The sequence below is a fragment of the Danaus plexippus genome, chromosome 14 (genome assembly GCF_018135715.1).
Source record: "Danaus plexippus chromosome 14, MEX_DaPlex, whole genome shotgun sequence".
NCBI classification, from domain to species: domain Eukaryota; kingdom Metazoa; phylum Arthropoda; class Insecta; order Lepidoptera; family Nymphalidae; genus Danaus; species Danaus plexippus.
Window position 1 is genome coordinate 2,526,685 of NC_083546.1, and position 22,127 is coordinate 2,548,811.

The following is a 22,127-nucleotide window of genomic DNA, read 5'->3' on the forward strand; positions in this document are numbered from 1 at the left end:
TCTTTTTGATACGATAACACTTACTAAATATTTTTAAACGTCATTTCATATTGATTGTTGAGATCACGTGATCATAACAGTTCGCTTCAACATGGCGGATTAGTAATTTTACCGAGAACTTGTGTTTTGTCATGTTTACATTCGTAATTAATTTTAAAGAGGTTTTGCTTATGTGATTATTAATATGATATCGTCTATTATTTCCCGACTGGTGATGTAAGTATTTTAAATTTAACATATATATTATAATTTTTGATTTTGAAGTTTTGACAAGACCAGCTGTATTTTTAGCCTAGTTTCCTTTGTTTGAAATTTAAATTTCTTAGCAGTAAATACGAAGAGCATCTGTATATATTATTTTATTTTAAAATATTGAATTTCTTACTACGCATAAAATGTTCATTGCTTTCCTACATCAATTATAATTATTAATAAAAAATGCTTTCATAACATTTTGTTTCATAACATCGTAGCAATTTTGAATGATTTAAAAATATAATACTGTATTATCACGTAGGATAGTGACAAAACCAAAAATCTATGTTTAATTTAACGGCAATGATTGATTAATCGTGTTAGTACGACACATACAATTTAGCAAATTTTCGGTAAATATTAGGAAAATTAACACTTGTAAAGGCATAACCATAAAATAAGTAGAAATAAGTCTTTTGTAGCCTAATTTATAGAAAAATTAAAATGAATCTTAATTTAAAATATTAAGGAGAAAATATTTACACATATTTGGAAACTATTTGTGTTTTACTTAAATTCAAGTACATATGTATAATATATTACTTGCTATATTATGTATTTTATTAAATTTATTGATCCTGGTTTATCAGTTATTATTTATTAAAGCACTGAAATTTTGATAGGAATATAATAATGATTAATATTCAATCAAGTTCTGGATTGTCTGGAATATCAGAACCAACTATGGTTGAAATGTAATTTTATAATTTGCCCTAATGAGTATTATATAATACAAATAATTGCCATTATTTAAATAAACATAAGCTATTCAATGATCTTCTATTTAAAACACGAGACATTAGGTTAAATTTATCTAATATGCTTAAAAATCTAATTAACTTTTTTTCATATATATGTTTTTAGGGGGGTAATATTGTTAATTGTCTAAATAAATGTTATTGTCCTTAAATAAAAAAAATACCCCCATAAGAACCTAAATAAGACCTGTTGTTGAGCTCTCGTCTCGTCTCGTCTGAGACTAGAATGAGGAAAAATGATTTTTTAAGTGAATTCCTTTAAATAATAATTTTTGTTATTTAATGAAATCATACAACATGAGGTCTCTGGTTATATTTATAACAAGAAATTAAAGAAATACATATTTGTTTATATTTATAGGAATATAATATTATTTTACTTCTTTTTCTTCCCGCAATATGTTATATTTAATGTAGACATCTCACAAGTGATGAGATCTAAGATTTTCGCGAGTTTTATTCATTTAAATGAAACTAGTATTATTCGGATATACTATGCGGATTTTATTATTTAAAAAACTACATAATCCCAAAATCGAGAAGCGTTCCACATTTTTGGGATTATGTAGTTTTTTAAATAATAAAATCCAGGTAGTATATCCAAATAATACTAGTTTCATCTCACAAGTGTTTCCATATTCACTACCAAAAATACCAATAGGTGATATTTAGAGAGATTCTACTAATAAGTAACTTTTCAACTTCTACACATATTCATCTTTTTTTATTAAATATATTAAATGATCACCACAATTACATGCACATGATACATAGAATGGCAAAGATTTACAGCATCACACATGTTACCAAGTACCATAGTTTAGACCGCTTCACTGGCGAGCTGCCAAGTATGCCTGCCTCTGACGACTAGCCAGCACAAATTTTGGCAGCACTATAGTATGCTTTTACTTATTACTCTTATTTTTATTTCAACATCACCGCTTGTGTTATTTAGTTGTGTTTGAACCGTCAAAATTATATTTATTGTACTTTACAATATACATAGTTATATTTCATTGGATATTTAGTTATGAAATTGAGTCATTGTTTGAGTTAAATTCATTATTGAAGAAAGACAAAGAAATCTATTGGCGTTCAAGATTTCGGTATTAGGGTGGGCCAGTGTTGCACTGCCGGGTGCTATTTTTGGTGAAGCATCACGCTGGGCGTTCGCCTCTGGGGTGCAGTTAACCATTAGTCCGTGACAAACATTGCTAGCGCCCGCTCCGATGTTCAAGAAGTGAAGTGCGTTGACACCTAACTGTAGTGTGATTCATTTATTGTAAATCTATATTCACTGTAATTACTGTCTGTTATGAGTGCGCTTGATTTATTTGCGCCGCCATTAGGTCGTGTACCTTGACTTGAACATAATGTGCTCTTATTGAGACCTGTCTTACCTTTTTAGATTCAACCTCGCCTAATTTAGCCCGTACCTTTACCTAGTTTTGCGTGTGACGTGTACGTCATAAATGTCTTCGCGTACTAAAATTGACATTAGAATAACTATTTATTACGAAGATCATGTTGTTGTTATTTATATATGATTATGTATCTTATATATATGTAATATAATTATTTTTTAATACAAAATTGATATGTACATTGTTTTCTTTATTTGAAATCTAAAAATTAAAAAAAAATTATTTATAATATAAATACTTAATTTTTATCTGTATAACAACGACGTATATTTTTTTGCACGTAAACAATTTATTATTTATCTCGTATCTTGAATCCCCATAATAATTGTTTAATAAAAAATATGTCCTATATAGAAGTTCATCTTATTGCAAAAATGTTGGGAATTAATATAGGGTATGTAAAGGATATTTTATCTATTTCAAAGTCGCATGTATACCTGTCAACGGTTACCTCAAGTTCGTTTCTGACTAATTCAAGTTTAATACGAGTTTCTGCTATATAATATATACATATAATCAACTGTAAAATAAATAAACTTGGTGTTAATTATACCGTTCATTGTTCTTTACATCACGCTCCAGCGATCGTTGCGTACCCGTGAGGTTAGGAACTAAGCTTGCGTGATTATTATTGGAATCGTATTAATTACAAGTTCTTGCATTCTAAAAGGATAACGGGATTTGAAACACAATCCGTTTAATTTAAAAAGGATGAGTTATATTCTATTAATGGAGAGCAGCATTAACTGTTACAAAGATTAATGATTCGTTTACAATTACAACCTTTTGAAATATATATGATATTAAATATAGATTATACTCAAAACAAATAATTATAATTATTGATACTGGTATTCTCAATACATGTTGGTACTATTCAGCCAACTAAGATTATAAATTCGTACTAAAAGTTTAACTGGAAAAATGTAATAAACATCCTAACCTCGAAACCAGCAATCTAGTAGATCAGTACACATGTCCTACTAAATATGGCTAAAGCTATAAAAACTTGAAACGATTTTTGGTTGCCCAATAACCGGTTCGGGGGTTCTTGACCTATATGCTATGCGCAGCGGGGAAGAATATATCTAATAATATAAGGAAGAAATCTATTTCATCCAAAACAAGACAGCTTTACGATCGTCGGTTTAACGACGTCTTGCATTGATACACAATTTTTATTTGTACGCGTGGTAATAACGTGTTTAGTTGAAATTTTCTATTTATGTTGCTTATTAAAATTCTTCGTCAATATATAATTATTTACCAGCGATTTTCTCTCGCAAAAAAATATTTTAATGACTTAACTGGCAACATTTATTTTTATTGTTCGTTCGAGTGAAAGGATTCCTTGAATTATGTTTGTTATTTTTTTTTTATAAAACGGAAATTGCGAAACTCGGTCGGATCATGCTTGAATGGCTCGCCGTGTTCCTTGTTGATGAAAATTATTCGTGATCTAGTTTTGGATTTGATTAAAGATTTGTAACCTATACTATTTCCTTTTGTATTAAGGAAAACATACTGTATTATGACATTTTATTTGACCTTTTGACATTAAGAAATCGTAATAATGTGTGTGTGCTCATATTATTAGAGCGTTCTCGTTAATACGTATTCGTTAGTATCGTTTATATTATCTGCTAATACAATGATACAAAAACAAAGAAATCTTAGCTACATACAAAACAATACTTTATTGTCAGTATATACTGATACATATATACGTGTAATTGTATGCAATTGTCCTGTCTATTTATAAGACCGACGGAGACAGCTGTTTTATTGGAACACGAATCCAATTATGTCCAGTTAAAATTAATAATGATTAAGGTTAATTGAAATCATTATGACTTAAAGGAAAACGTTCATGTGTTTTATGGAATTCACATTTGGCGAACAGTAACCATGAGTTTAATGAGTGGACACTTGGAAACTGTCCGTGTTCAGTTTACCGATAAAGACCTGTTCTTGTAGCAGAGGTAGAGTTGTGATCGACTAGAATTTAAATTTCTTGTTTAATTTAAATATGCAAGGTATAATACGTATCGCCAAACAGGCAACGGGTTATTTGAATCAAAGGAGATAAATCCTAAACGGTCATAGCTATCATACGTCCCGCGTATGTTGAATTATTCGCCTTCGCGTTGAGAGTTTCCGTCGTATTGCATACCGTATGCTTGATCCAATTTGGCATCTTCACACTGCATCCGGACTGTTGATAGTTTTTCACAAATAAATCTTCGCATATCGCAATGTATTTAGGTTATTAAAAGAGAAACTAGCAACCGTATTTTGTGTGAAGATACAAACTTGGACTAAGCATACAAATGTGATTTCTATATAATTATTCCTCATAGAATGTGCTTTATCGTAAAAAATTAATTTCAATTAACTAACAAACGAATTTACGAGCTTTATTTGTTATAAAGGTAGTAAATTATTCATTTTTTTTAATTATTGGTCATACTAATTGAAATAATCACAAATGATTACTTTTTTTACTATTGAATCAAATATAGATACCTACTTATACTGCATTTAATATGGTGTATGATAGAATGTGTTCACTTCACGCACTCTAGTTTTTAATGTATGGTGAATAATGACGTGGAATTAAATAAAAAATGTTCCAACCGGACGTAATACTGGAACACATTTGACGTGTTTAATACAAAATTACAGGACAATACAATGCGACACTCTAATTTGGTCTTTTTATATAATGAACGGTCCTGTTATTTCAAATTCTTTGAGTATTTGTCATATTTTGATTCGCCCACAATCACTTGCACGATCCGCCTTGTACCGGCTCTTTAAATCCAAATCAGTAAATTTAATGTTACAAAAAAATTAAATCCATACATTTATGTCTGAACTTTATTTATTTAAGGTCGTGTAATTTAATACGTCATGAGGAAATCGTCCACATAATATTAAAACTGTTTTAATAGCGAATATAAAGAAGATATTATTGCAATCATATATTAACTATCACCTACAGATATTCCTAACGTGCACATCTTATATTTAACCTAAATATTGATTTGAAGCAACACGCAATTACACTGAGAGCAATCCTCATATAGCAGTCTTAATGAAACGTTCAGACGGCGAGCATATGGATCATACCGCACTTGTTCAGACATTGTTATAAGATCAGTGTAAATAAACAATAACTAGATGTGTCGCCCGTGTCCATGGAGGCAGGGCGTGTTCGTTGCCGTGACAACACCGGTCTACCGATTCTGTCTCTCGGCCTCACAAGCGTGAAGCATATTGTCACAAAACTCGAAACGGAGTACGCTCGTGGCGATCCCAGAGATGCTGTTGTATATCGGCGTGATCTAAGCACTTCTTTCTATCAGAGAGAGAAGCTGTTGAATAGATTCGTCTTCAATCTGGGAGTGGCTATCAGCAAATGTATACCTAGTGTGACGTGCGCCAACTTCGGCTTCCTCGCCGTCACGACGGGATTCTTTGCACCAAGGATGATATCTTATTTTCTCTTATATCCGTTTTGCAGATTGGTATTTGGGACACTCTATCCGGCGTATGCATCATACAAAGCTGTGAGGACTAAGAATTTAAAAGAATACGTAAGTCATCAAACGTTTTGTTTACATTAAATTCAAACAATTTCTAATTGTATATTGTATCTCATTATGGAGTTATTTATTTATTAGTACGCTTTATTGAACACCGCAGTTTACAGAAGTGAGTACAAGACGATATCATTTCCAATGGCCGTTCTCTTCTGAACAGTCTAAGTGTTTTTATATAATTTTAACCTATAGTCAACATACTATAAAACAAATGTCTGACTAAACGGCCTTGCTAAGGTATACGTGCGCGTTACTTGTTCGAAACGCTTCAATTCCTTCTGTGTCCTTTACATGATCTATTGCTTTGTTAATAGACTTAAACCTTATTCTTATATACTAGCCTTTAATACTTTATATATGAATGTCTGATACTAGTATGTGTTACAGGTAAAATGGATGATGTATTGGATAGTATTCGCGTTGTTCACATGCACGGAGACCTTCACTGACGTGTTCCTATCATGGTTCCCGTTCTACTACGAGGTGAAGATCGTCATAGTGTTGTGGCTGCTGTCACCAGCTACCAAGGGATCATCAATACTGTACAGGAAGTTTGTACATCCGGCGCTATGCAGGCGGGAACAGGTGATTAATATTTTTATATTCTTAAGTCAACTATGTAATCCTGTGTTGGTCTTAATGTTGGTTTACCGAAAAAAAAATGTCAGTATTCATAAAAAAAATAACATTCAGAATTTATAGAAAAAGAAAATTGGATTAACGAATGTCAAACACAATTAACGTAACCTTTAAGTTGATAATGTTATTAATAGTATGACCACTTTTTCTTAACCCCTATATAAAGTCGTATGACAAGTTTAATAGGGACCTGTAAATAACGGACAATAAAACGACTGGCTTCCTGTACTCTTACGTGACTAGAAACGATCTGTAGTCTTAGATTGTCAACATTTGAGATATGTTAACTTCTTAAAATAAAAATTCTCCTGATTACTATGTTTTTTTTAAACGTTCTTGTCTCAGTTTAAATCGAATTTTGTTACTATATAAATTGATATTCCTACTGATTGATAAGATTTGATCTAGATCTAGATCTAAAAAATCGAGATCTAAAAAAATCGTCGGTACTCAAAATTCAAATGCTAGTGGCCATTATCAACTCAAAAAAATATTTCTGTTTCTTCCTTAGTAATATTAATGAGATCCCTTTAAATATCTATCGTGACATTGACTTTCGACTAAACCGTCACTTTCTAAACCGTTTCGTCATAACAGAAGGTTAATATTGATTTCTAATTTCCTAACTGCTAATAACCGTTAAATGTCGCAGTTTGTTTATATAAGCCGTCAAAATATATAAATTTTTCCGAACATAGTCTGTGACAACCTATGAAGATATTGACAACCCTAAAATATATGTATGTTTGATATATTTGTTTATTAATTTCAGGAGATCGATGAATACATAGCTAAAGCCAAAGACCAGGGTTACCACACTGTACTCAATCTGGGTACCAAGGGAGTCAACTATGCCACCACTGTTATCATGCAAACTGCAATCAAAGTAAGCCTTATATTATTATAATAGCATGCTTGTCATAACTTATACGCTCACATAAGATCTCCCTTTGAATTTTTGAGCGATTGCATTGAAAAATCGCTCAAATATCTCTACATAGGAATGATCTTTGTGATACCACGAAGGATTTCGGTGTAACCCGTAACAAAGACAAAGTAATTTAGACATTAGTTATTCACAATATCACACATCGTTATATTATCTCCGGCATGCTTGATCACGAAGATTCCTCAGCACCGCTTTTAACTCAGCGATGTTTCGTCATCAAACACGCCGCCGAGCCTTAATACAAAGCTTGATTTAATTCATTTGTTTTTTTTTTATTTTATTAACACGCTTTTTCAATCCCCCCCTCCCCCACCTCTTCTATTCCGTTTTCCCCGTCCGTGTATCAGAACTTGAACCTACCGACCGCGGGGCCGGAAATGGCCCGGATCCACGGTCGTGACGTCATCGATTACCCGACTCACGAGGATATGGAACTGCAGCGTTCAGATATGCCGGGTATTGTTGAAATTGTGGAATTGGATCAGAACGACGGTAACGGCGACGGCGATTGCAACGATCCCGATTATGAACCGTCGTCGGCCAGGAGCCGCGGCAACGTACTGAGGAAACGCAAGAATGTGGAGAAGAAACCCAGAAGCCGTTCAAGGGGACGCCGCACGAGAAGCCAAGCCGCCATGGACGATAAACCCGTCGAAGTGGACTGATCTCTAGCTAAACTGTGATTTAGGTTCTAGATTCTTAGGGGAAATATCTTTTTAAATAATAAATTACTGTACATTACGTTCCTAGTTATTTTATCTTTAGTTTACACTCAGCTTTTTTTTATCTTTTTTATTGTCTATGGTATCCAAATTTCTTTATTGATTCCCTGACTGAGTCAACAGTCGTTGCATGCCATCGGCTTTGTATGTTGTGTTCTTAGTGTTATGAAGTATGACTGATTTAGAGTAAACCATATATTTTTTTGTATCTTTTAAATAAAATATAGTGTGTTGAGTTTTTTTTTATTTTCTTTTTCAAACATTCGAATTCATAGCTAGAGCATGCTACACAAACATCACGATCAAGTAAGTACAATTTTGTTGTTTTTTTTTGTGTAATAAACTATTTAATTCCGCTTGCTCACGTCGCTAAAACGTTTACTTTGTACATATTCACATCGTTTCCTTCACATGTAGGTGTAGTAAATAATGCAAAAATAGTTTTGATTGTAGTCTATAAAATCAATAGAGAGACTTAATCTTATTTTAATATACAGGACCATCTAAATAATCAAAAAACTTATGTTAACATTTTTAAAACTATTCTGTTACAAATGTTATTGGGGATTTTGTGATTAAAATCTGCAAATACATATAAGTTCATTAATTACGTAAAGAAAAGAAAGTAAAACTTGTTCTTAATTTTACAACAATCCGAACGACGCTTAAACCTATTTAATACAATTTTCTTATTGAAACTTTTTATGTTAAACCGTTTTGAATTCATATAAACCTGTGACATAAAAACGTTCCAAATTCAAAAACAAAGCAAACCCTCCAGGGAGGCGGTGGTTTAGTACAACAGCTTCGTAAGAGCTACAGTCTGTCGGACCTGAGCGAGTGCGAGCCGCGAGAGGAACGAGCGCCCGATGAAGCGGACGACGTGCTCGCCGAGCCAAGGCTCATACGACGAGCTATTAAGAGGTATATTACAAAGAATAAACACTAATAGACATACACCTACAACATCAAATTCATTGCACAGTTGTGCAGTGGTTGATAACACCTATTAAAAATCATTTTTTTCCTGGCATCTACTAAGTATCGCTAATATAATATTAGCAATAAGGACTTAGATTGGACATAAAAACTTTTAAGATAATTTCAGTTAGCCACATCCATCAATCAATAAAATGTTCAATTTTTAATTTAAAATACTTGTCTCTTATTGGTCCGCTAGTTAAGGTCATAGAGTTTCTTTAATATTGACAACCCTAAGATATATTGGTTAGGGTTTTAGGGATATAGGGCTGTCAATCCATTTCGATATATTGTTTCTTTAATATTATTTTGTTCAGTGGTTTCGCGACTCGTCGCAGCGCGTCAGAATCAAACAGTCGTACTCCGATATATTTCCCCGAAGTAGACGTCGACGTGCGTGGACCCAGGCGTGTTGATGAACCTGATTTCAGGTATAACATTATAAACATAAAAGCTAATTCACAGACAGTCGAACAAAAGGTTTAAAAATTACAGTTTTTATGTAGATATCTTTCAATTCGGTCTAGTTAAAGGCGAAAAAATCAAAAACACATTATTTTATTTAGCTAGTCTATATACAGTAAAGTTTATAAATAGAAGAATTATCTTTTAAATACAAACTGATTTAGCCTTGGGTTATTTTTTTAATTAATAGTAGATTTAAAATGGCTATGTAACTACGTAATAAAAATGTATATTCGTTGGCGTGTAGTAATTGCAAACAAGTGTTAAAAAAATTCTTTCACTTACCCCTACTTATTCAGCACCCGGGAAAACGTTTTGGAGCCTTATACTTACGTACTAACTTTATATATATTTTTTTATTGTTATTGAGTTTCTTAGATCAGCTATTTACCGTTATACTTAATTTACTGATTTCGTTTGTTACATAGACAATTCATCCATCAAAGATGGCGGTGTCTAATGTTTTCTTTAAGAATTATGACTTATGCCGGACACTGAACAATAATAAACTATTATATTAATATAGATATTATAATATTAGATGTTATATATTTTTCCGTCTTGTTTTAGCCCCAAAAAATTATTTTTTTCAAACTAACACAAACTGATTCATTTTTATACGATTTCAATCCTTATAGAATTAAAGTTAACTAGAATCAGAACCAGATATTCTAGAAGACACAGTTTCCAATTTAAACCCTGTATTTCTAAATTTAAATCCTGTATTTCCAAATTTAAATCCTGTGTTTCTTAATCTTCTTTACACCCCCATTGTAATAAAAATTGGTGGTTTTAATGTCAAAAAGAAATCTTATAGTATAAATTTTATTGATCTCTTGTATTATATTTCCAGTCACATAAAATCCAGCGAGGACATTAGTTCCGGCTACTCATCAGCGGAGAACTCGTCTTGTTTAAGTCGCACGTCGTCCGCTGGGGCCCGTTCTCGTCGCGTCACACGGACTACGATCACGTCCATCAAGAGACCGCAGGCCGCTGAGGTCTGGTAACAAAAATATAACACACGAAGATCGGATCTCACGGATTCATAGCATCTAGCATCAATCATTAAATATTATGATTTATAACACTGTCATCATTATCTGTCTTTCGGATGACAGATTCTAACTGTCATTCAGTCGGACATAAAAACACTCACGACATTAAGTCGATAACAATACATTCTTACGGTGAACATTAATATTGTTTGCATTTATTAAATTGCTTTTAAACCTAGTGGTATAAAATTAAGTAGTAATATTAAATACGTATAGACAAAAAAAAAAAACGAAAGATCGTAAATTAAAAAGTTATGTAGTGAAGCGCTATTTTTTTTTCAAGTGAGTAACGATCATCATCATCAATTGCAAAACTAATGTTTTTAACGGCATACGTTAGAAGGTTTGGAGCCAAAGAGTACTTACTACTCATCTATATTTTGTATCTGTGGCTTTTATCAGTTGTAATGAAGTATTTGGTAATGTGTTGGATATTACCATAACAGCACTGTCACTATGTGTGTGATCGTTACGAACACCAGAAACATCTTCACGTTTAAGCTGAAAATTTTAAGACAAAGTATTATCAGGCTACTATTAGTTAGAATTATGTCGCGTCAGAGCTAGTGTTATCATAATCTTGTTCTTTGAAATATTCTTTTTATGTTTGCTGTCTTCAAACAACTGAAATTACGTATGTACTATTATCAGTAATGAATGATTTTCAAAATTTGGTAAATGTAGGTATATTTTTATTTAATTTGACATATTCTTGTGACTTGTATTTAAATTAATTTGTATATGATAATAATTTATAAATTATATTTATAATAAATGGTCATATGTGGAGTAGTTTTAGAATGGTCAGGGTAGGTTTGGTGCTGGCTGAGGATGCAAGGGATAATGAATTGGAAGACTTGACATAGTATTCTTAAGACAATATATATCATGACATTTAGTTCCTATATATAATATTAACTTTATCATAACATAGTGATTATATTAATTACATTAAAATATATTAAAAAGTTTAAATGATTTGGCATATTACGTTGGAACTAATCATACAATTAAATAATTATATATAAATATATTACTCTATAGAACATTACTCTGTCGTTAACAAGTAAACTGATATTTATCACATTTATAATACACTGTTTTGCTTTTAGTTTCATTGTTTTGAATTCAAACTTAAGTTAATATTTATTTTAAAGGACAATGAAGTCATCGAGGAGCTTCCCTACGACGATATATGTGACAATTCCAATAATCACCGTATCTCTTCCCCCCTTTATTTATCCCACACAAATCCTCCTTTCATATACCAGTACGCAGGAGATCAGGTTAATATTATACAAGTATTAGGTAATTATCCACTGAGCAATGAATTTGATAAAAAAATTAATAATCTAGATTCACGGGACCAAAAAGAAACTGTTCACAAAACGTCACAAAAATTAGACGCCCAATTTAAGAGTGATAATGAAAATGTTATAAAAGATTTAAACGTGACAAACATTCCTGTACAAGAAGAAATCAAAGACAATAAAAATAATATGATTAGCCAAAATAATGAGAGTGTAAATATTGTTAATACTGAAAACGTTAATGCAGAAAATGACTTCATTGAAAATACGGGCGAGTTTAAAACTATGGACGAAATTACTGATCTTAATGATGAGGGTGAACCTGAAATTAAAATTCATAACACACTTGAAAGTGACGAAAGTTCGTTTGAAACCCCGACTTCTGTTGAGAGTGACGAAGGATCGTTTGGAACGCCGGCATCCACGCCTAAAACTGTCCGTAAAATGTCAAAAGGCAAATATGGCAAAGACAAAGCACCTATGCCACCTAGCAATAAAGTTTTAGACGATAAACAAGAAATCCAAGAAGATTCTGAAAATTTATCAATTCGTACTGAAGTCATTGAATCTATTGAAACCAAGGAAAAGAAAAGTGATGACGTCGTAGTTATGCCTATAATAGAAGACATTGAAAAAGCGACTACAGATTTTAATTTAAATGAATCAGAAATAGCAATTGATGCTGGTGATTTAAAGTTGGAAATTAATAATACTTCAAATTCTTCGTTATATTTAGACGACAAACATGACAAGAAAAGTCATAAATCAAAATCGCCCGGTCCAAAAGCAATGTCAACTCTCGGTAAAATGCTACAACTACCAAACAAATTAGTATTTTGGCATAAAGCAACAGGTAATGTATCCGACGCATCGGATTCAAGCAGGAAATCTTCTATTGAGAGTTTAAAAGACGAGTCTCGAGGTTGCAGTTATATAAATACCGTTCATAAAAGCGATTATGAAAACGACAAAAATAAATCAGACGAAAAATTAAGCACAGATAACATATCGCAAGAAATTTCAGAGAAAAGTGATGAATTACAAAAAGTTATAGAAGCGAAACTTGAAAGTAATCCTGAATATAAATTCATACCTTTATGCGAGGACATACAGATATCCAAAAGCACTGATGTATAGCTAATCCTTTTCCAAGTCCATTTCAAACGAGGCAGAGCAAACAGTATGTTTAATTTTAGTTGCTGTTGTGTTTATTTTGCATGTTATGTAATATAAATTATATTTACTTGTAGATTTATTTTTTTTATGTTTAATGTTATTGTTATATGCTTTCTTTAACTATTTATATATTTTAATTTTCTAACTGATTATGAAGTGTGGTTTTCCTATATAATATAATTTTGATATTAAAAATACTAATAATTTACTAGATGACATCTAAATATGGGTGATATATGATATGTATTGTATTTAAAAGTAACTTAATATTTGAATTGATAAAAGGCTGCTTCTTGAATCATGTAGTTTTGAATTTATTTGTTTTATTTTCAGGCTATGCTGTCGGCCTCTGCTACAATACCTCGTGCTAAAAAGTCTAATAAAAGGAAACCACAGTAGGCAAATATAACAAAATAGGTATTCTATTTACATGTAAATATTATATGTTGCAAATTTTGTTTGAAAAGCTAATTATTATTTATATATCTATATATATATATATTATTTTTTTGCTTGAATATTTCCCTAATTATTTTATTTTCATTAAAGTGTTTAGTTTAATATATATTATGTAATACAAACTAGTAGTTTGCACATTTTAAACACTAAACAAGCATCACACTAGCACATATAATTTATTTTTAACGCCAAAATAAGAATTATTTCACAAACAACACTAGTCCAGGTTGCTTATAGACTTATTTAAATATTTTGAAGGATAAAATAATTTTGTTTACTTGGAAAATACCAACTGATGGTCTTGTGCAATGGTATCTATAGCTATAGCTATATAAAACACTTTAGTTACCAATGAGTTTATTTAATAACTTCTAGCATGAAATGCACAAATATTATGAGATCATTCGAACAGTTTATGAGGACGAAATTCTCAATAATGTGTGTGAAATATCTGTTTTTTATTTATAAAATATTAAAATAAAACTATGTAACAATGAACACTGCAGAATCACGAATATATAGTAATATTGTAATTGGCTCTTTATAATTTTAGCCAAAAAATGCCAAATTGATGACTCAAAATGTAGTTATATCGTATATTTAGATTAATCATGTGTATTATATTAGTATCCATAAGTATATTGGCTAGTTCCAGTTTTAAATTATAAAACAAATTGTTTAGAAATATATCAAGATTGTAATACAGATAAGAACATTTTATACCCAAATACTGAACATAATAACGTGATGGGAGGTATACAGCATATTTTAATTTATCTAGATATATAAGATATGTAGCATTGAAATGAATCAGTCACTTATTATATTGAAAACAAGTTACTGCGTTCTCAAATATTAGTAAAACATTTAATTGAGTATTATTTTTATGTGAGAGCAGATGTTTGTAGTGAAATTAATATTTCTATCAACTGATGCTCATAATTTTGTTATATTTATATATTATATTGAAATTTGAATATCACAGGAGTGTTTTAAATATTGTTCTGTTTCCTAATGTATATGTTTAGCTGAAACAGTTCCTTGTTTATATTAAGTTAGTAATTAAATATGAGTGATTTTGATTTGACTGCTAAGCTATATTTATTATCTGTATTAAGGTTTATATTTTTTATGTAAGCAACACATTTGAATAGATGTCATTCTTGAGGCCCCAGAGTATGACAATAATATTTGCTTTTTAATTTTTCTTTTTGTTTTCAGTATTGTTTCTGAAATTATATGTAACTAAATTTAATCATCATACAAGAAAACAACACAATTATTCAGTCACGCATATATTGTTTTCTATGGCGAGCCTACTTCATGAACAGAAGAAAAAAATCCTTAATAATAATTAATTTGCTATATCTGGAGCTTAGTGCTATGAGGGTTGATAATATAAATATTCCATGACCTTTGAGATGGTTGGTTTAAATAAAATAAATATGGACACCAATTGTTTTATTTACTTATATTACAAAAGTCCGCCACTCCTTAATCTAAGAGTATCGAATATGTATTTAACATGATCTGGTTTGTATACATTTTCCATTAACTGCATCTCTAAATGATTCAATGATTCCGTATCCCACACCCTCACCCAATAAAAGATTGACAACAATTTGTGGTAACCATTGCTATCAACAGATGAATCTGTGATTTCAATATGTGGAAGATTTTTTATTATTGCCAGGAGTCTGGATTTTATAACCGCATTAAAGATTTTGTTGTTGGTGACCGCAAACTTATGTAATATATCAATAGTTTGAATTGATAGTTGTTTACTTAGTAAGATATCTGGTAAACTCTGAAGCCACACTTTGAAATTCTCATTGGAATGAAAATGACGTAATTTTTCATTTAGAGCTATTTTACATAATAAGGTAAATATTTTTTGTTTACCAATATCCTCATTAGTTTTGTTAGAATAAGCAACTAGAATATTATCAAACAAATTGTCCAATACCGAAGTATCTTTGGTCCAACCGGTGATTTCATTGGAAAATAATAAATCCAATAATTTTATTACAGTGTCATTGATATTGCCTTCATTATATTTATTGAATATTTTTTCAATGTAATTAATAACAGCTTTTATTTCTTTCTCCTGGTGTTTCATACTAACTTTAGGATTAAACATAATGAAGAGCTTGCAAATTTCCAGATTTTCTGTAATTAATTTTGGGTCTGATATTGATTCTACGGAAGCTGTTTGCTTTGATCTTACGTTTGTAACATACGGGAATGAACTTACAAAATGCTGACTGTATGGCCCACTGGTTTTATGGAAGTAGATATTTTTTATATTGGAACTTGGACATTTCTTGTTTAAATATTCAAGTAAACTTCCAAGCACATTAAATGTTCCAAGAATATATTTCAAAAGTAAAGCTGTTTCTACATTAATAACAGTTTCAAAGTTTGAATGTGACTTTGCACTTGGGGCAGCCTCAAGCCATGTATCATAAAGTAATGGAGTCAATGTTCCAACATACTCTTTAAACTTCTCTACTTCATCTATCTCTTGTTCATTTTCAGCTTTTGCTGAATAACAGGACACATAACAGTTTGAAGTATAAATTGGATCAAACAATGTGTAATAATTTTTTTTACTACAGTCAACCTTGTGTGTCTTGTTACTTGAAATTTGTGCTTCCTTATGGTTAAAACATTCAAGTTCATACTTTTGTAAGAATTCTTGTAAACGCTGGAAAACTTTGACCCTCCATTTCACGGTTGTTATTTGACTATTTAAATTGACAGTCAATGTCCTTCCAGGCTTGGAATCTACTCTTAATTTTGAAATCATGTCTAGGAAGTTTGGGATAATTTTGTGAAAATCTTGAGCTACTTTTGATGGAGTACATAATAAAAGTATATCCAAGAAAAATAGTGAGTCTTCTTGGATTCTACTATCAATATGTGTCATGGCGCTTCTCAAGTATGTGGACATGATGTCAAAGAAAGGTTCTATCTTCTCCGAGGATACATTTGATAGTATTAAATGAAGAACTTTCAAAGAACCCTGTCGTACCTAAAGATATTGAAATAATTAGTTATATTATACTAAGAATAGTTATAATTTATAATTATACTAATATATTATACATACCAGTTTCTCAATGTTAAGAACTAATGGAGTAACATTAAGAAGCAGTTGTCCTAAGTTTCTCTCTAAAACTTCCGGAAATAAAGTAATGATTTCTTTTAAGCCATCAAGAGCATCCGTCCTGGATTTAGTATTAAAATGATTGAGTCGAGACAACAATTCTTTAACATTCAGTTTCCTGCTTGTCAAAGCTTCTGATTGAAGATGTTTTTTAAATTGCTCTTTAATAACGATTTTTTTAACTTTAAAGTTTGTCTTCGTAACATTTGTACCTTTAGGAAGCTCTTTGTCCTTTTTTCCTTTTAGTTTTGTTTTAGCTTTTTCGGCTTTTAAAAATTTTTGGTAACGAGTAGCACCAGTTTTGTGCATGTTTACAGTTTACTTATTAAAATTTTCTCGATATAAAATAAACATTTGAAGTAGGTAGTTTCTTAATTTTACAGTCGTCCACACTATAGTGTTTCAGCTATACTATTTAGTGATTAATTTATTTATATTTTAATATATTTATTCGACACCACACGTTTCTTTTGACGTTCGATTCAGGTTACAACTTACAAGTGACAACTGATCAGTGATTACTGAATAGATACTGTTTATACTCTATACAGTGCTACAATTAAAAGACTTTTGGCACTTTCCAAAAATTGCTTAATGTACGCCTATAAATGAGGTATTGTTTTGTTAAAGAGTTTAAAACAATATATTTACAATTAACCTGTACTAATATTAATTAAATAAGGTTTTAACATTATTATATATTTAGTCTGTGTGGTCTGTCTAACTCGATTGTCAGGTGTGATGAATGACAATGTCAGAATGCCTTAATAACATGTGCACTTGACAAAACTTAAATAAGTAGTTGTTGAATGTTTATTATTACACGAATTAATATTTTGACCAAAACTATTAATTACAATTAAATTTTAAAATGAAAATAAAGAAGCAACATCGTAAGAAGAAGTATCACCACACATTTAATAGAAAGCGCATGCATAATAAGCTACGCAGTACTGGTCAAGTAAAATGGTATGGTATTTAAAAAAATGTGATATGGTGAAGTTTGTATATATTAAGTTACAAATTACTTTCCTTTCCAGTAAAGTTATCAAAGAAGCATGGAACCACAAGAAATCGTCCCATCTAAACCTACGTGAAATGGGTCTTGCAAATGATCCAAATAAGGTTATAGCAATTCCAAATTTTAAACAGGAACAACTAAAGATAGCAAGAAAGATAGTGAATAATGGAGAATCTGAAGATGAAGTAGAAGTAGTAAAGAGGCCTCCTCGAAAAGTTAAAGTTGCTGAACAATTAGAAGCAGAAGCAAAAGCACCAAGAGAAAGGAAATTTATGTAAGCATCATTTATACTCCTTAACATTAACAAACAGTATTTTGCATACTTTCGTCATAAATTTACCTTTTTATATGTATATATTTTTATTCAATATTTAATTTGTACAGAAAAACAGTAAAATCCATATTGTAATTTCACTTTAAAGAAATAATGTGGGAAAAATATATTAAAAAGCACATATAATTCTTAGGATAAGTATTTGTTTTTAGCAACAGTTATCTCCTAGTAAAAAGAGTATCCTAGTTTACTAAATACTTTAAATACCTATTTAACATGTTTGCTTTATAATATTTGTAAAAGCTTTCAACAAACTTGTTAGTTTATAATTTTCTTTAGGTATTTTATTTAGCAAGTTGAAGAGATATAACATCAAACACATATACGTGATGGTTAAAATAATTTATTACAATAATAAACATATTGTTATCTTTTAGGCTGCCCAAGGGACAAGTTGAATTTATCATATACCTGTTAGATAAATATGGACATGACTATAAAGCTATGGCTAGAGACAAAAAGAATTATTATCAAGAAACTTGGAAACAATTGAGGGCTAAAGTTAAAACATTCATGGGAATCCCGAAACAATATGGTGAATACCTCAAGGCTAGAGGTTTACTGGAAAGAGAATTGGACGAGGAGGAATTAAAGGAACAGGCAAAAGCACTTGTTATGGACGATGATTAAAAATATAATAAAAAATCTAGTATTTTTATTTTCTCAAATATTCCTGGGTCATTGACACTTCAATATTACAGAAAAGTTTTGGAAATTTTAGTTTTTCATTTATTGGACATTGTATGTATCTTTGGTTAATTTGGAAAATATTGTAACTGACTGAATGCAGTCACATATGGTGTATGTTTCTTCACTTCAAACAATTTTTTTTTAATATGATATAAGGCTAAAATACTTTTAGATTAGGGTTACATATTTTATTGACAAATCTTATACAATATTGTCATTAAACTGCAATGAGCATCTACTGTGCTTTACACTCATTAGGAATATCCGTCATTGGTTTCACTTTACTTATCTCTTCATACAAATCTTTATCCATGTCTAGTAGTGGTTGCGGTTTTTTATACTGAAAATTTTAAATTATGTACTATTAAAGCTTTCTTTGAGCATAAAATACTTGATTTAAATTATATTTATTTAAATTTTTATACTTACTGTTATAATGAGAGTATTATATTTGTGAGTGGCATCAATATTTTTCTGTTCAATTGGTAAGCCAAGTCGATACAGCTCTGGTACTTCAAGTTTCTTGTAGTACTTTTTATTTGATGTACTTATAATAATGTACTTATCTTCATTGTTGGCTTTTATTGAGTATGTTTCTATGGGATATGGTAAGTTTCTTATTCTCCACTCTATGTTAACACGTGTGTTACGTTTTAATAAACTTGGCTGTAAAATAAATTGGAAAAATTGTGGAAATTATAAACTTTGAAGGTTTATTCAAAAGTGTATAGCAGTTTTCATATAGAGTTTGCAATATATGACAATATAACTTTACTTTTAAATTATTAGATCTAAATTTGCATGTGCATCACATAAAAAATTACATTACATAAAATAAAATATACTTGGTTTTCTCTATTTACCTGATCTTTACTCTCAGATATATCTAAGCCATCGATTATAGGGGTAGCATCTGGGATAGGATCACCTACTTCAACTGCCCATTTTCCTTCTCCTCCCAACTTTCCTTTCATTTTCCAGGCCCTTCGCAATAACACATGAGTATCTACATTGTACTCTTCGACCATTTCTTTACCATCGTCAAACTTATAATGGATCTTTTTTATTTTATCTTCTTTCAAACAAGTCTTTTCTGCATTTAGCAGGGATTTATACCATATAGTATTTTTGTGCATCTTGATACTAGCAACAGTTAATATAATGATCAAGAGTCTAATCAACTAGCTTAAAATTAATAGACCAAAATTGATTTTCATTTCATTGTTTCTATGGAAACAAAATCAAGATCCCCGCTCCTCATACAATATCATGAACCAACTTGAAAATACGAATGACATTTGACAATTGATTACTTTGGTTATTTACGCAATGTATATTCCTTTTATGTCCAAAATATAGGTATACTTTGAATTATTATTAAATTAATATAATTAATAAATACAACTTTGTGGTATATTATATATAAATAAGACAAAATTATTGAATCCTTGGAGATAATTTCTTTTATTCTCAATAAAATGTGAAAATAAGTATAAAAATTATTAATATATATATAAATATATATTTTTAAACAAATATTGTAAAGTTTCTATTAGGATGTAAATAGATGAAACGAAATGTATTAACGTCTGCATCTTGACATTTCCAATTATTATCTATACAAAATGTGATTTGTTAAATTGTCAATGGTTTTAACATTACGAAAACAAACCTTTTAAAATATTTATCAATTGTGATATATAATATGAGTCCAGACATTCCAGATAGGTAATAAAAATATATACGTTTTAAACATTTTAAGTTAACATGGTATTTATTCAATATATTTCACTTTTTAGGTGGTTAGCCTATAAGGCTTGTGGAAAAGTTATAGATGGTACAAGAATTATCTGTTTTAAAGTTCCTTTGAGCAAGGTGAGAGCATTTTTGGAATACATATTTGCAGACTTTTAAAAACAAATAACAAAAACAACATAATCAGAGTATACAAATTAGAAACACATGGTGGTGTATAATACTTTTGGGGTTTGGACATATTGGAGTTCCTATCTATGAGCCAGAGCAGTACCTTACCGATATAGATTTGTTCCAGGTTAATTACAAGTTCCTTGAAACTTTGTCTAAATTGTATTTATCTTAATTTATTAGTTGCATGCATCATCAAAGTTATGAAGCCATTTAGTTGTTGTTTGTTCAATATCCTGTACCTTTTTAGATTTATAATCTAGACTGTATCATGCAATACAAAGTTCTTGTTGGTACATACAAAATAAAAATAAAACAAGGAAACCACGTAATGATATAACTTAATATTCTTCTAATAAACATTATAGCTTGGTACATATAAAAAAATATTAAATGAGATCGAGCTAAGATATGATAACGTCATGTAACCTGCAATAAAATACATGTTTTAAAACCGACATAAAAGTAAAAAACTTCCCTGTATCTTTAATGCTGCTGTTTTATTAAATATCCATATATATTAAATTGTATATTTTAATTCATTGCTATATAATTGTTGATGTTAAAAATGGTTATTTGAGAACGTTATATTTCTATTAAGATTTTCATAAAACTACCATCTGTTGTAAATTCGTGGTACTATCGTAACAAATTCCTTTTTATTTTTTAGAAACATTCGTCTCTAGATGGCGCTGTCGGTCAGTGTAGTTATCAATTTTCAAATAAATCAGCCGTTTCACTTTCTTCAGTTATTTAATATAACCCCATGAATATGAACACTATCGAGTTTACCGGTTATTATTAGTTTAAATTTCAACCTTTGTCATTTAAAAAGCGTGCAATTAAATCGCTTACAAATTATTAATGCTGGCTGACGCGAATCATCCAAATTTATACCATTTCTTTTTTGTTACGAAAAAAAATCATCAATTCAAACATGGTTGCGTAAATAAGAAATCAATGATTTCACATACATTTATATCTATTCAAAAAATCCTAAAGTTACGTACTTATAGAAACTATTAAAAATCTTGCATTATAAATTTCGTTTGGTCTTCGATATATTCAAAACCAATTTTATTTCAAGTGCATTTATGACTTCAGAATATATATTTTATTCGTTTTATATGTTGTAGCTAATTGCTTATTCTAAAAAATATTCGACTGAGATTCGATTCATCTAATT

At 30.3% G+C, this 22,127-nt stretch overlaps 5 protein-coding genes across 7 annotated transcripts in view; 3 read left to right on the forward strand and 2 right to left on the reverse strand.

The window, feature by feature from the left end:
• The first annotated feature begins 58 nt into the window (after positions 1-58).
• On the forward strand, positions 59-15,253 carry LOC116769826 (receptor expression-enhancing protein 1). 3 transcript variants are annotated; one of them, XM_061522629.1, is made up of 10 exons: positions 60-216; positions 5,964-6,036; positions 6,430-6,627; positions 7,454-7,567; positions 9,134-9,276; positions 9,651-9,764; positions 10,652-10,799; positions 12,014-13,346; positions 13,676-13,759; positions 15,023-15,253. In XM_061522629.1, the coding sequence occupies exons 1-8, from the start codon at positions 185-187 to the stop codon at positions 13,301-13,303; spliced, it is 2,112 nt and encodes a 703-aa protein (XP_061378613.1). In that variant the 5' UTR covers positions 60-184; the 3' UTR covers positions 13,304-13,346; positions 13,676-13,759; positions 15,023-15,253. The 3 variants fall into 3 exon arrangements, with proteins under 3 accessions (XP_032516912.1, XP_032516910.2, XP_061378613.1); XM_032661021.2 differs by lacking the exon at positions 12,014-13,346 and having other exon boundaries at positions 59-216; XM_032661019.2 differs by lacking the exons at positions 13,676-13,759; positions 15,023-15,253 and having other exon boundaries at positions 59-216; positions 12,014-12,142; positions 12,213-12,375.
• LOC116769827 (testis-expressed protein 10) lies at positions 15,250-17,475 on the reverse strand. The gene is made up of 2 exons (XM_032661022.2): positions 16,914-17,475; positions 15,250-16,835 (listed from the first exon to the last, which is right to left on the reverse strand). The coding sequence occupies exons 1-2, from the start codon at positions 17,277-17,279 to the stop codon at positions 15,276-15,278; spliced, it is 1,926 nt and encodes a 641-aa protein (XP_032516913.2). The 5' UTR covers positions 17,280-17,475; the 3' UTR covers positions 15,250-15,275.
• Positions 17,476-17,716: 241 nt separating this feature from the next.
• On the forward strand, positions 17,717-18,955 carry LOC116769626 (nucleolar protein 16). The gene is made up of 3 exons (XM_032660766.2): positions 17,717-17,939; positions 18,011-18,265; positions 18,703-18,955. The coding sequence occupies exons 1-3, from the start codon at positions 17,842-17,844 to the stop codon at positions 18,953-18,955; spliced, it is 606 nt and encodes a 201-aa protein (XP_032516657.2). The 5' UTR covers positions 17,717-17,841.
• Positions 18,956-18,965: 10 nt separating this feature from the next.
• Positions 18,966-20,307, reverse strand: LOC116769625 (protein DPCD). Its single transcript, XM_032660765.2, has 3 exons — positions 19,879-20,307; positions 19,445-19,681; positions 18,966-19,355 (listed from the first exon to the last, which is right to left on the reverse strand). Exons 1-3 carry the CDS (start codon positions 20,149-20,151, stop codon positions 19,251-19,253), a joined length of 615 nt encoding a protein of 204 aa, XP_032516656.1. The 5' UTR covers positions 20,152-20,307; the 3' UTR covers positions 18,966-19,250.
• Positions 20,308-20,609: 302 nt separating this feature from the next.
• Positions 20,610-22,127, forward strand: part of LOC116769518 (RNA/RNP complex-1-interacting phosphatase) — a 31,016-nt gene continuing 29,498 nt past the window's right edge. Inside the window, exons 1-2 of the mRNA XM_032660640.2 lie at positions 20,610-20,743; positions 20,815-20,890. Of these exons, the coding sequence (XP_032516531.2) occupies positions 20,721-20,743; positions 20,815-20,890 (99 nt within the window). The 5' untranslated portion in view covers positions 20,610-20,720. The remainder of the gene's footprint in view (positions 20,744-20,814; positions 20,891-22,127) is intronic.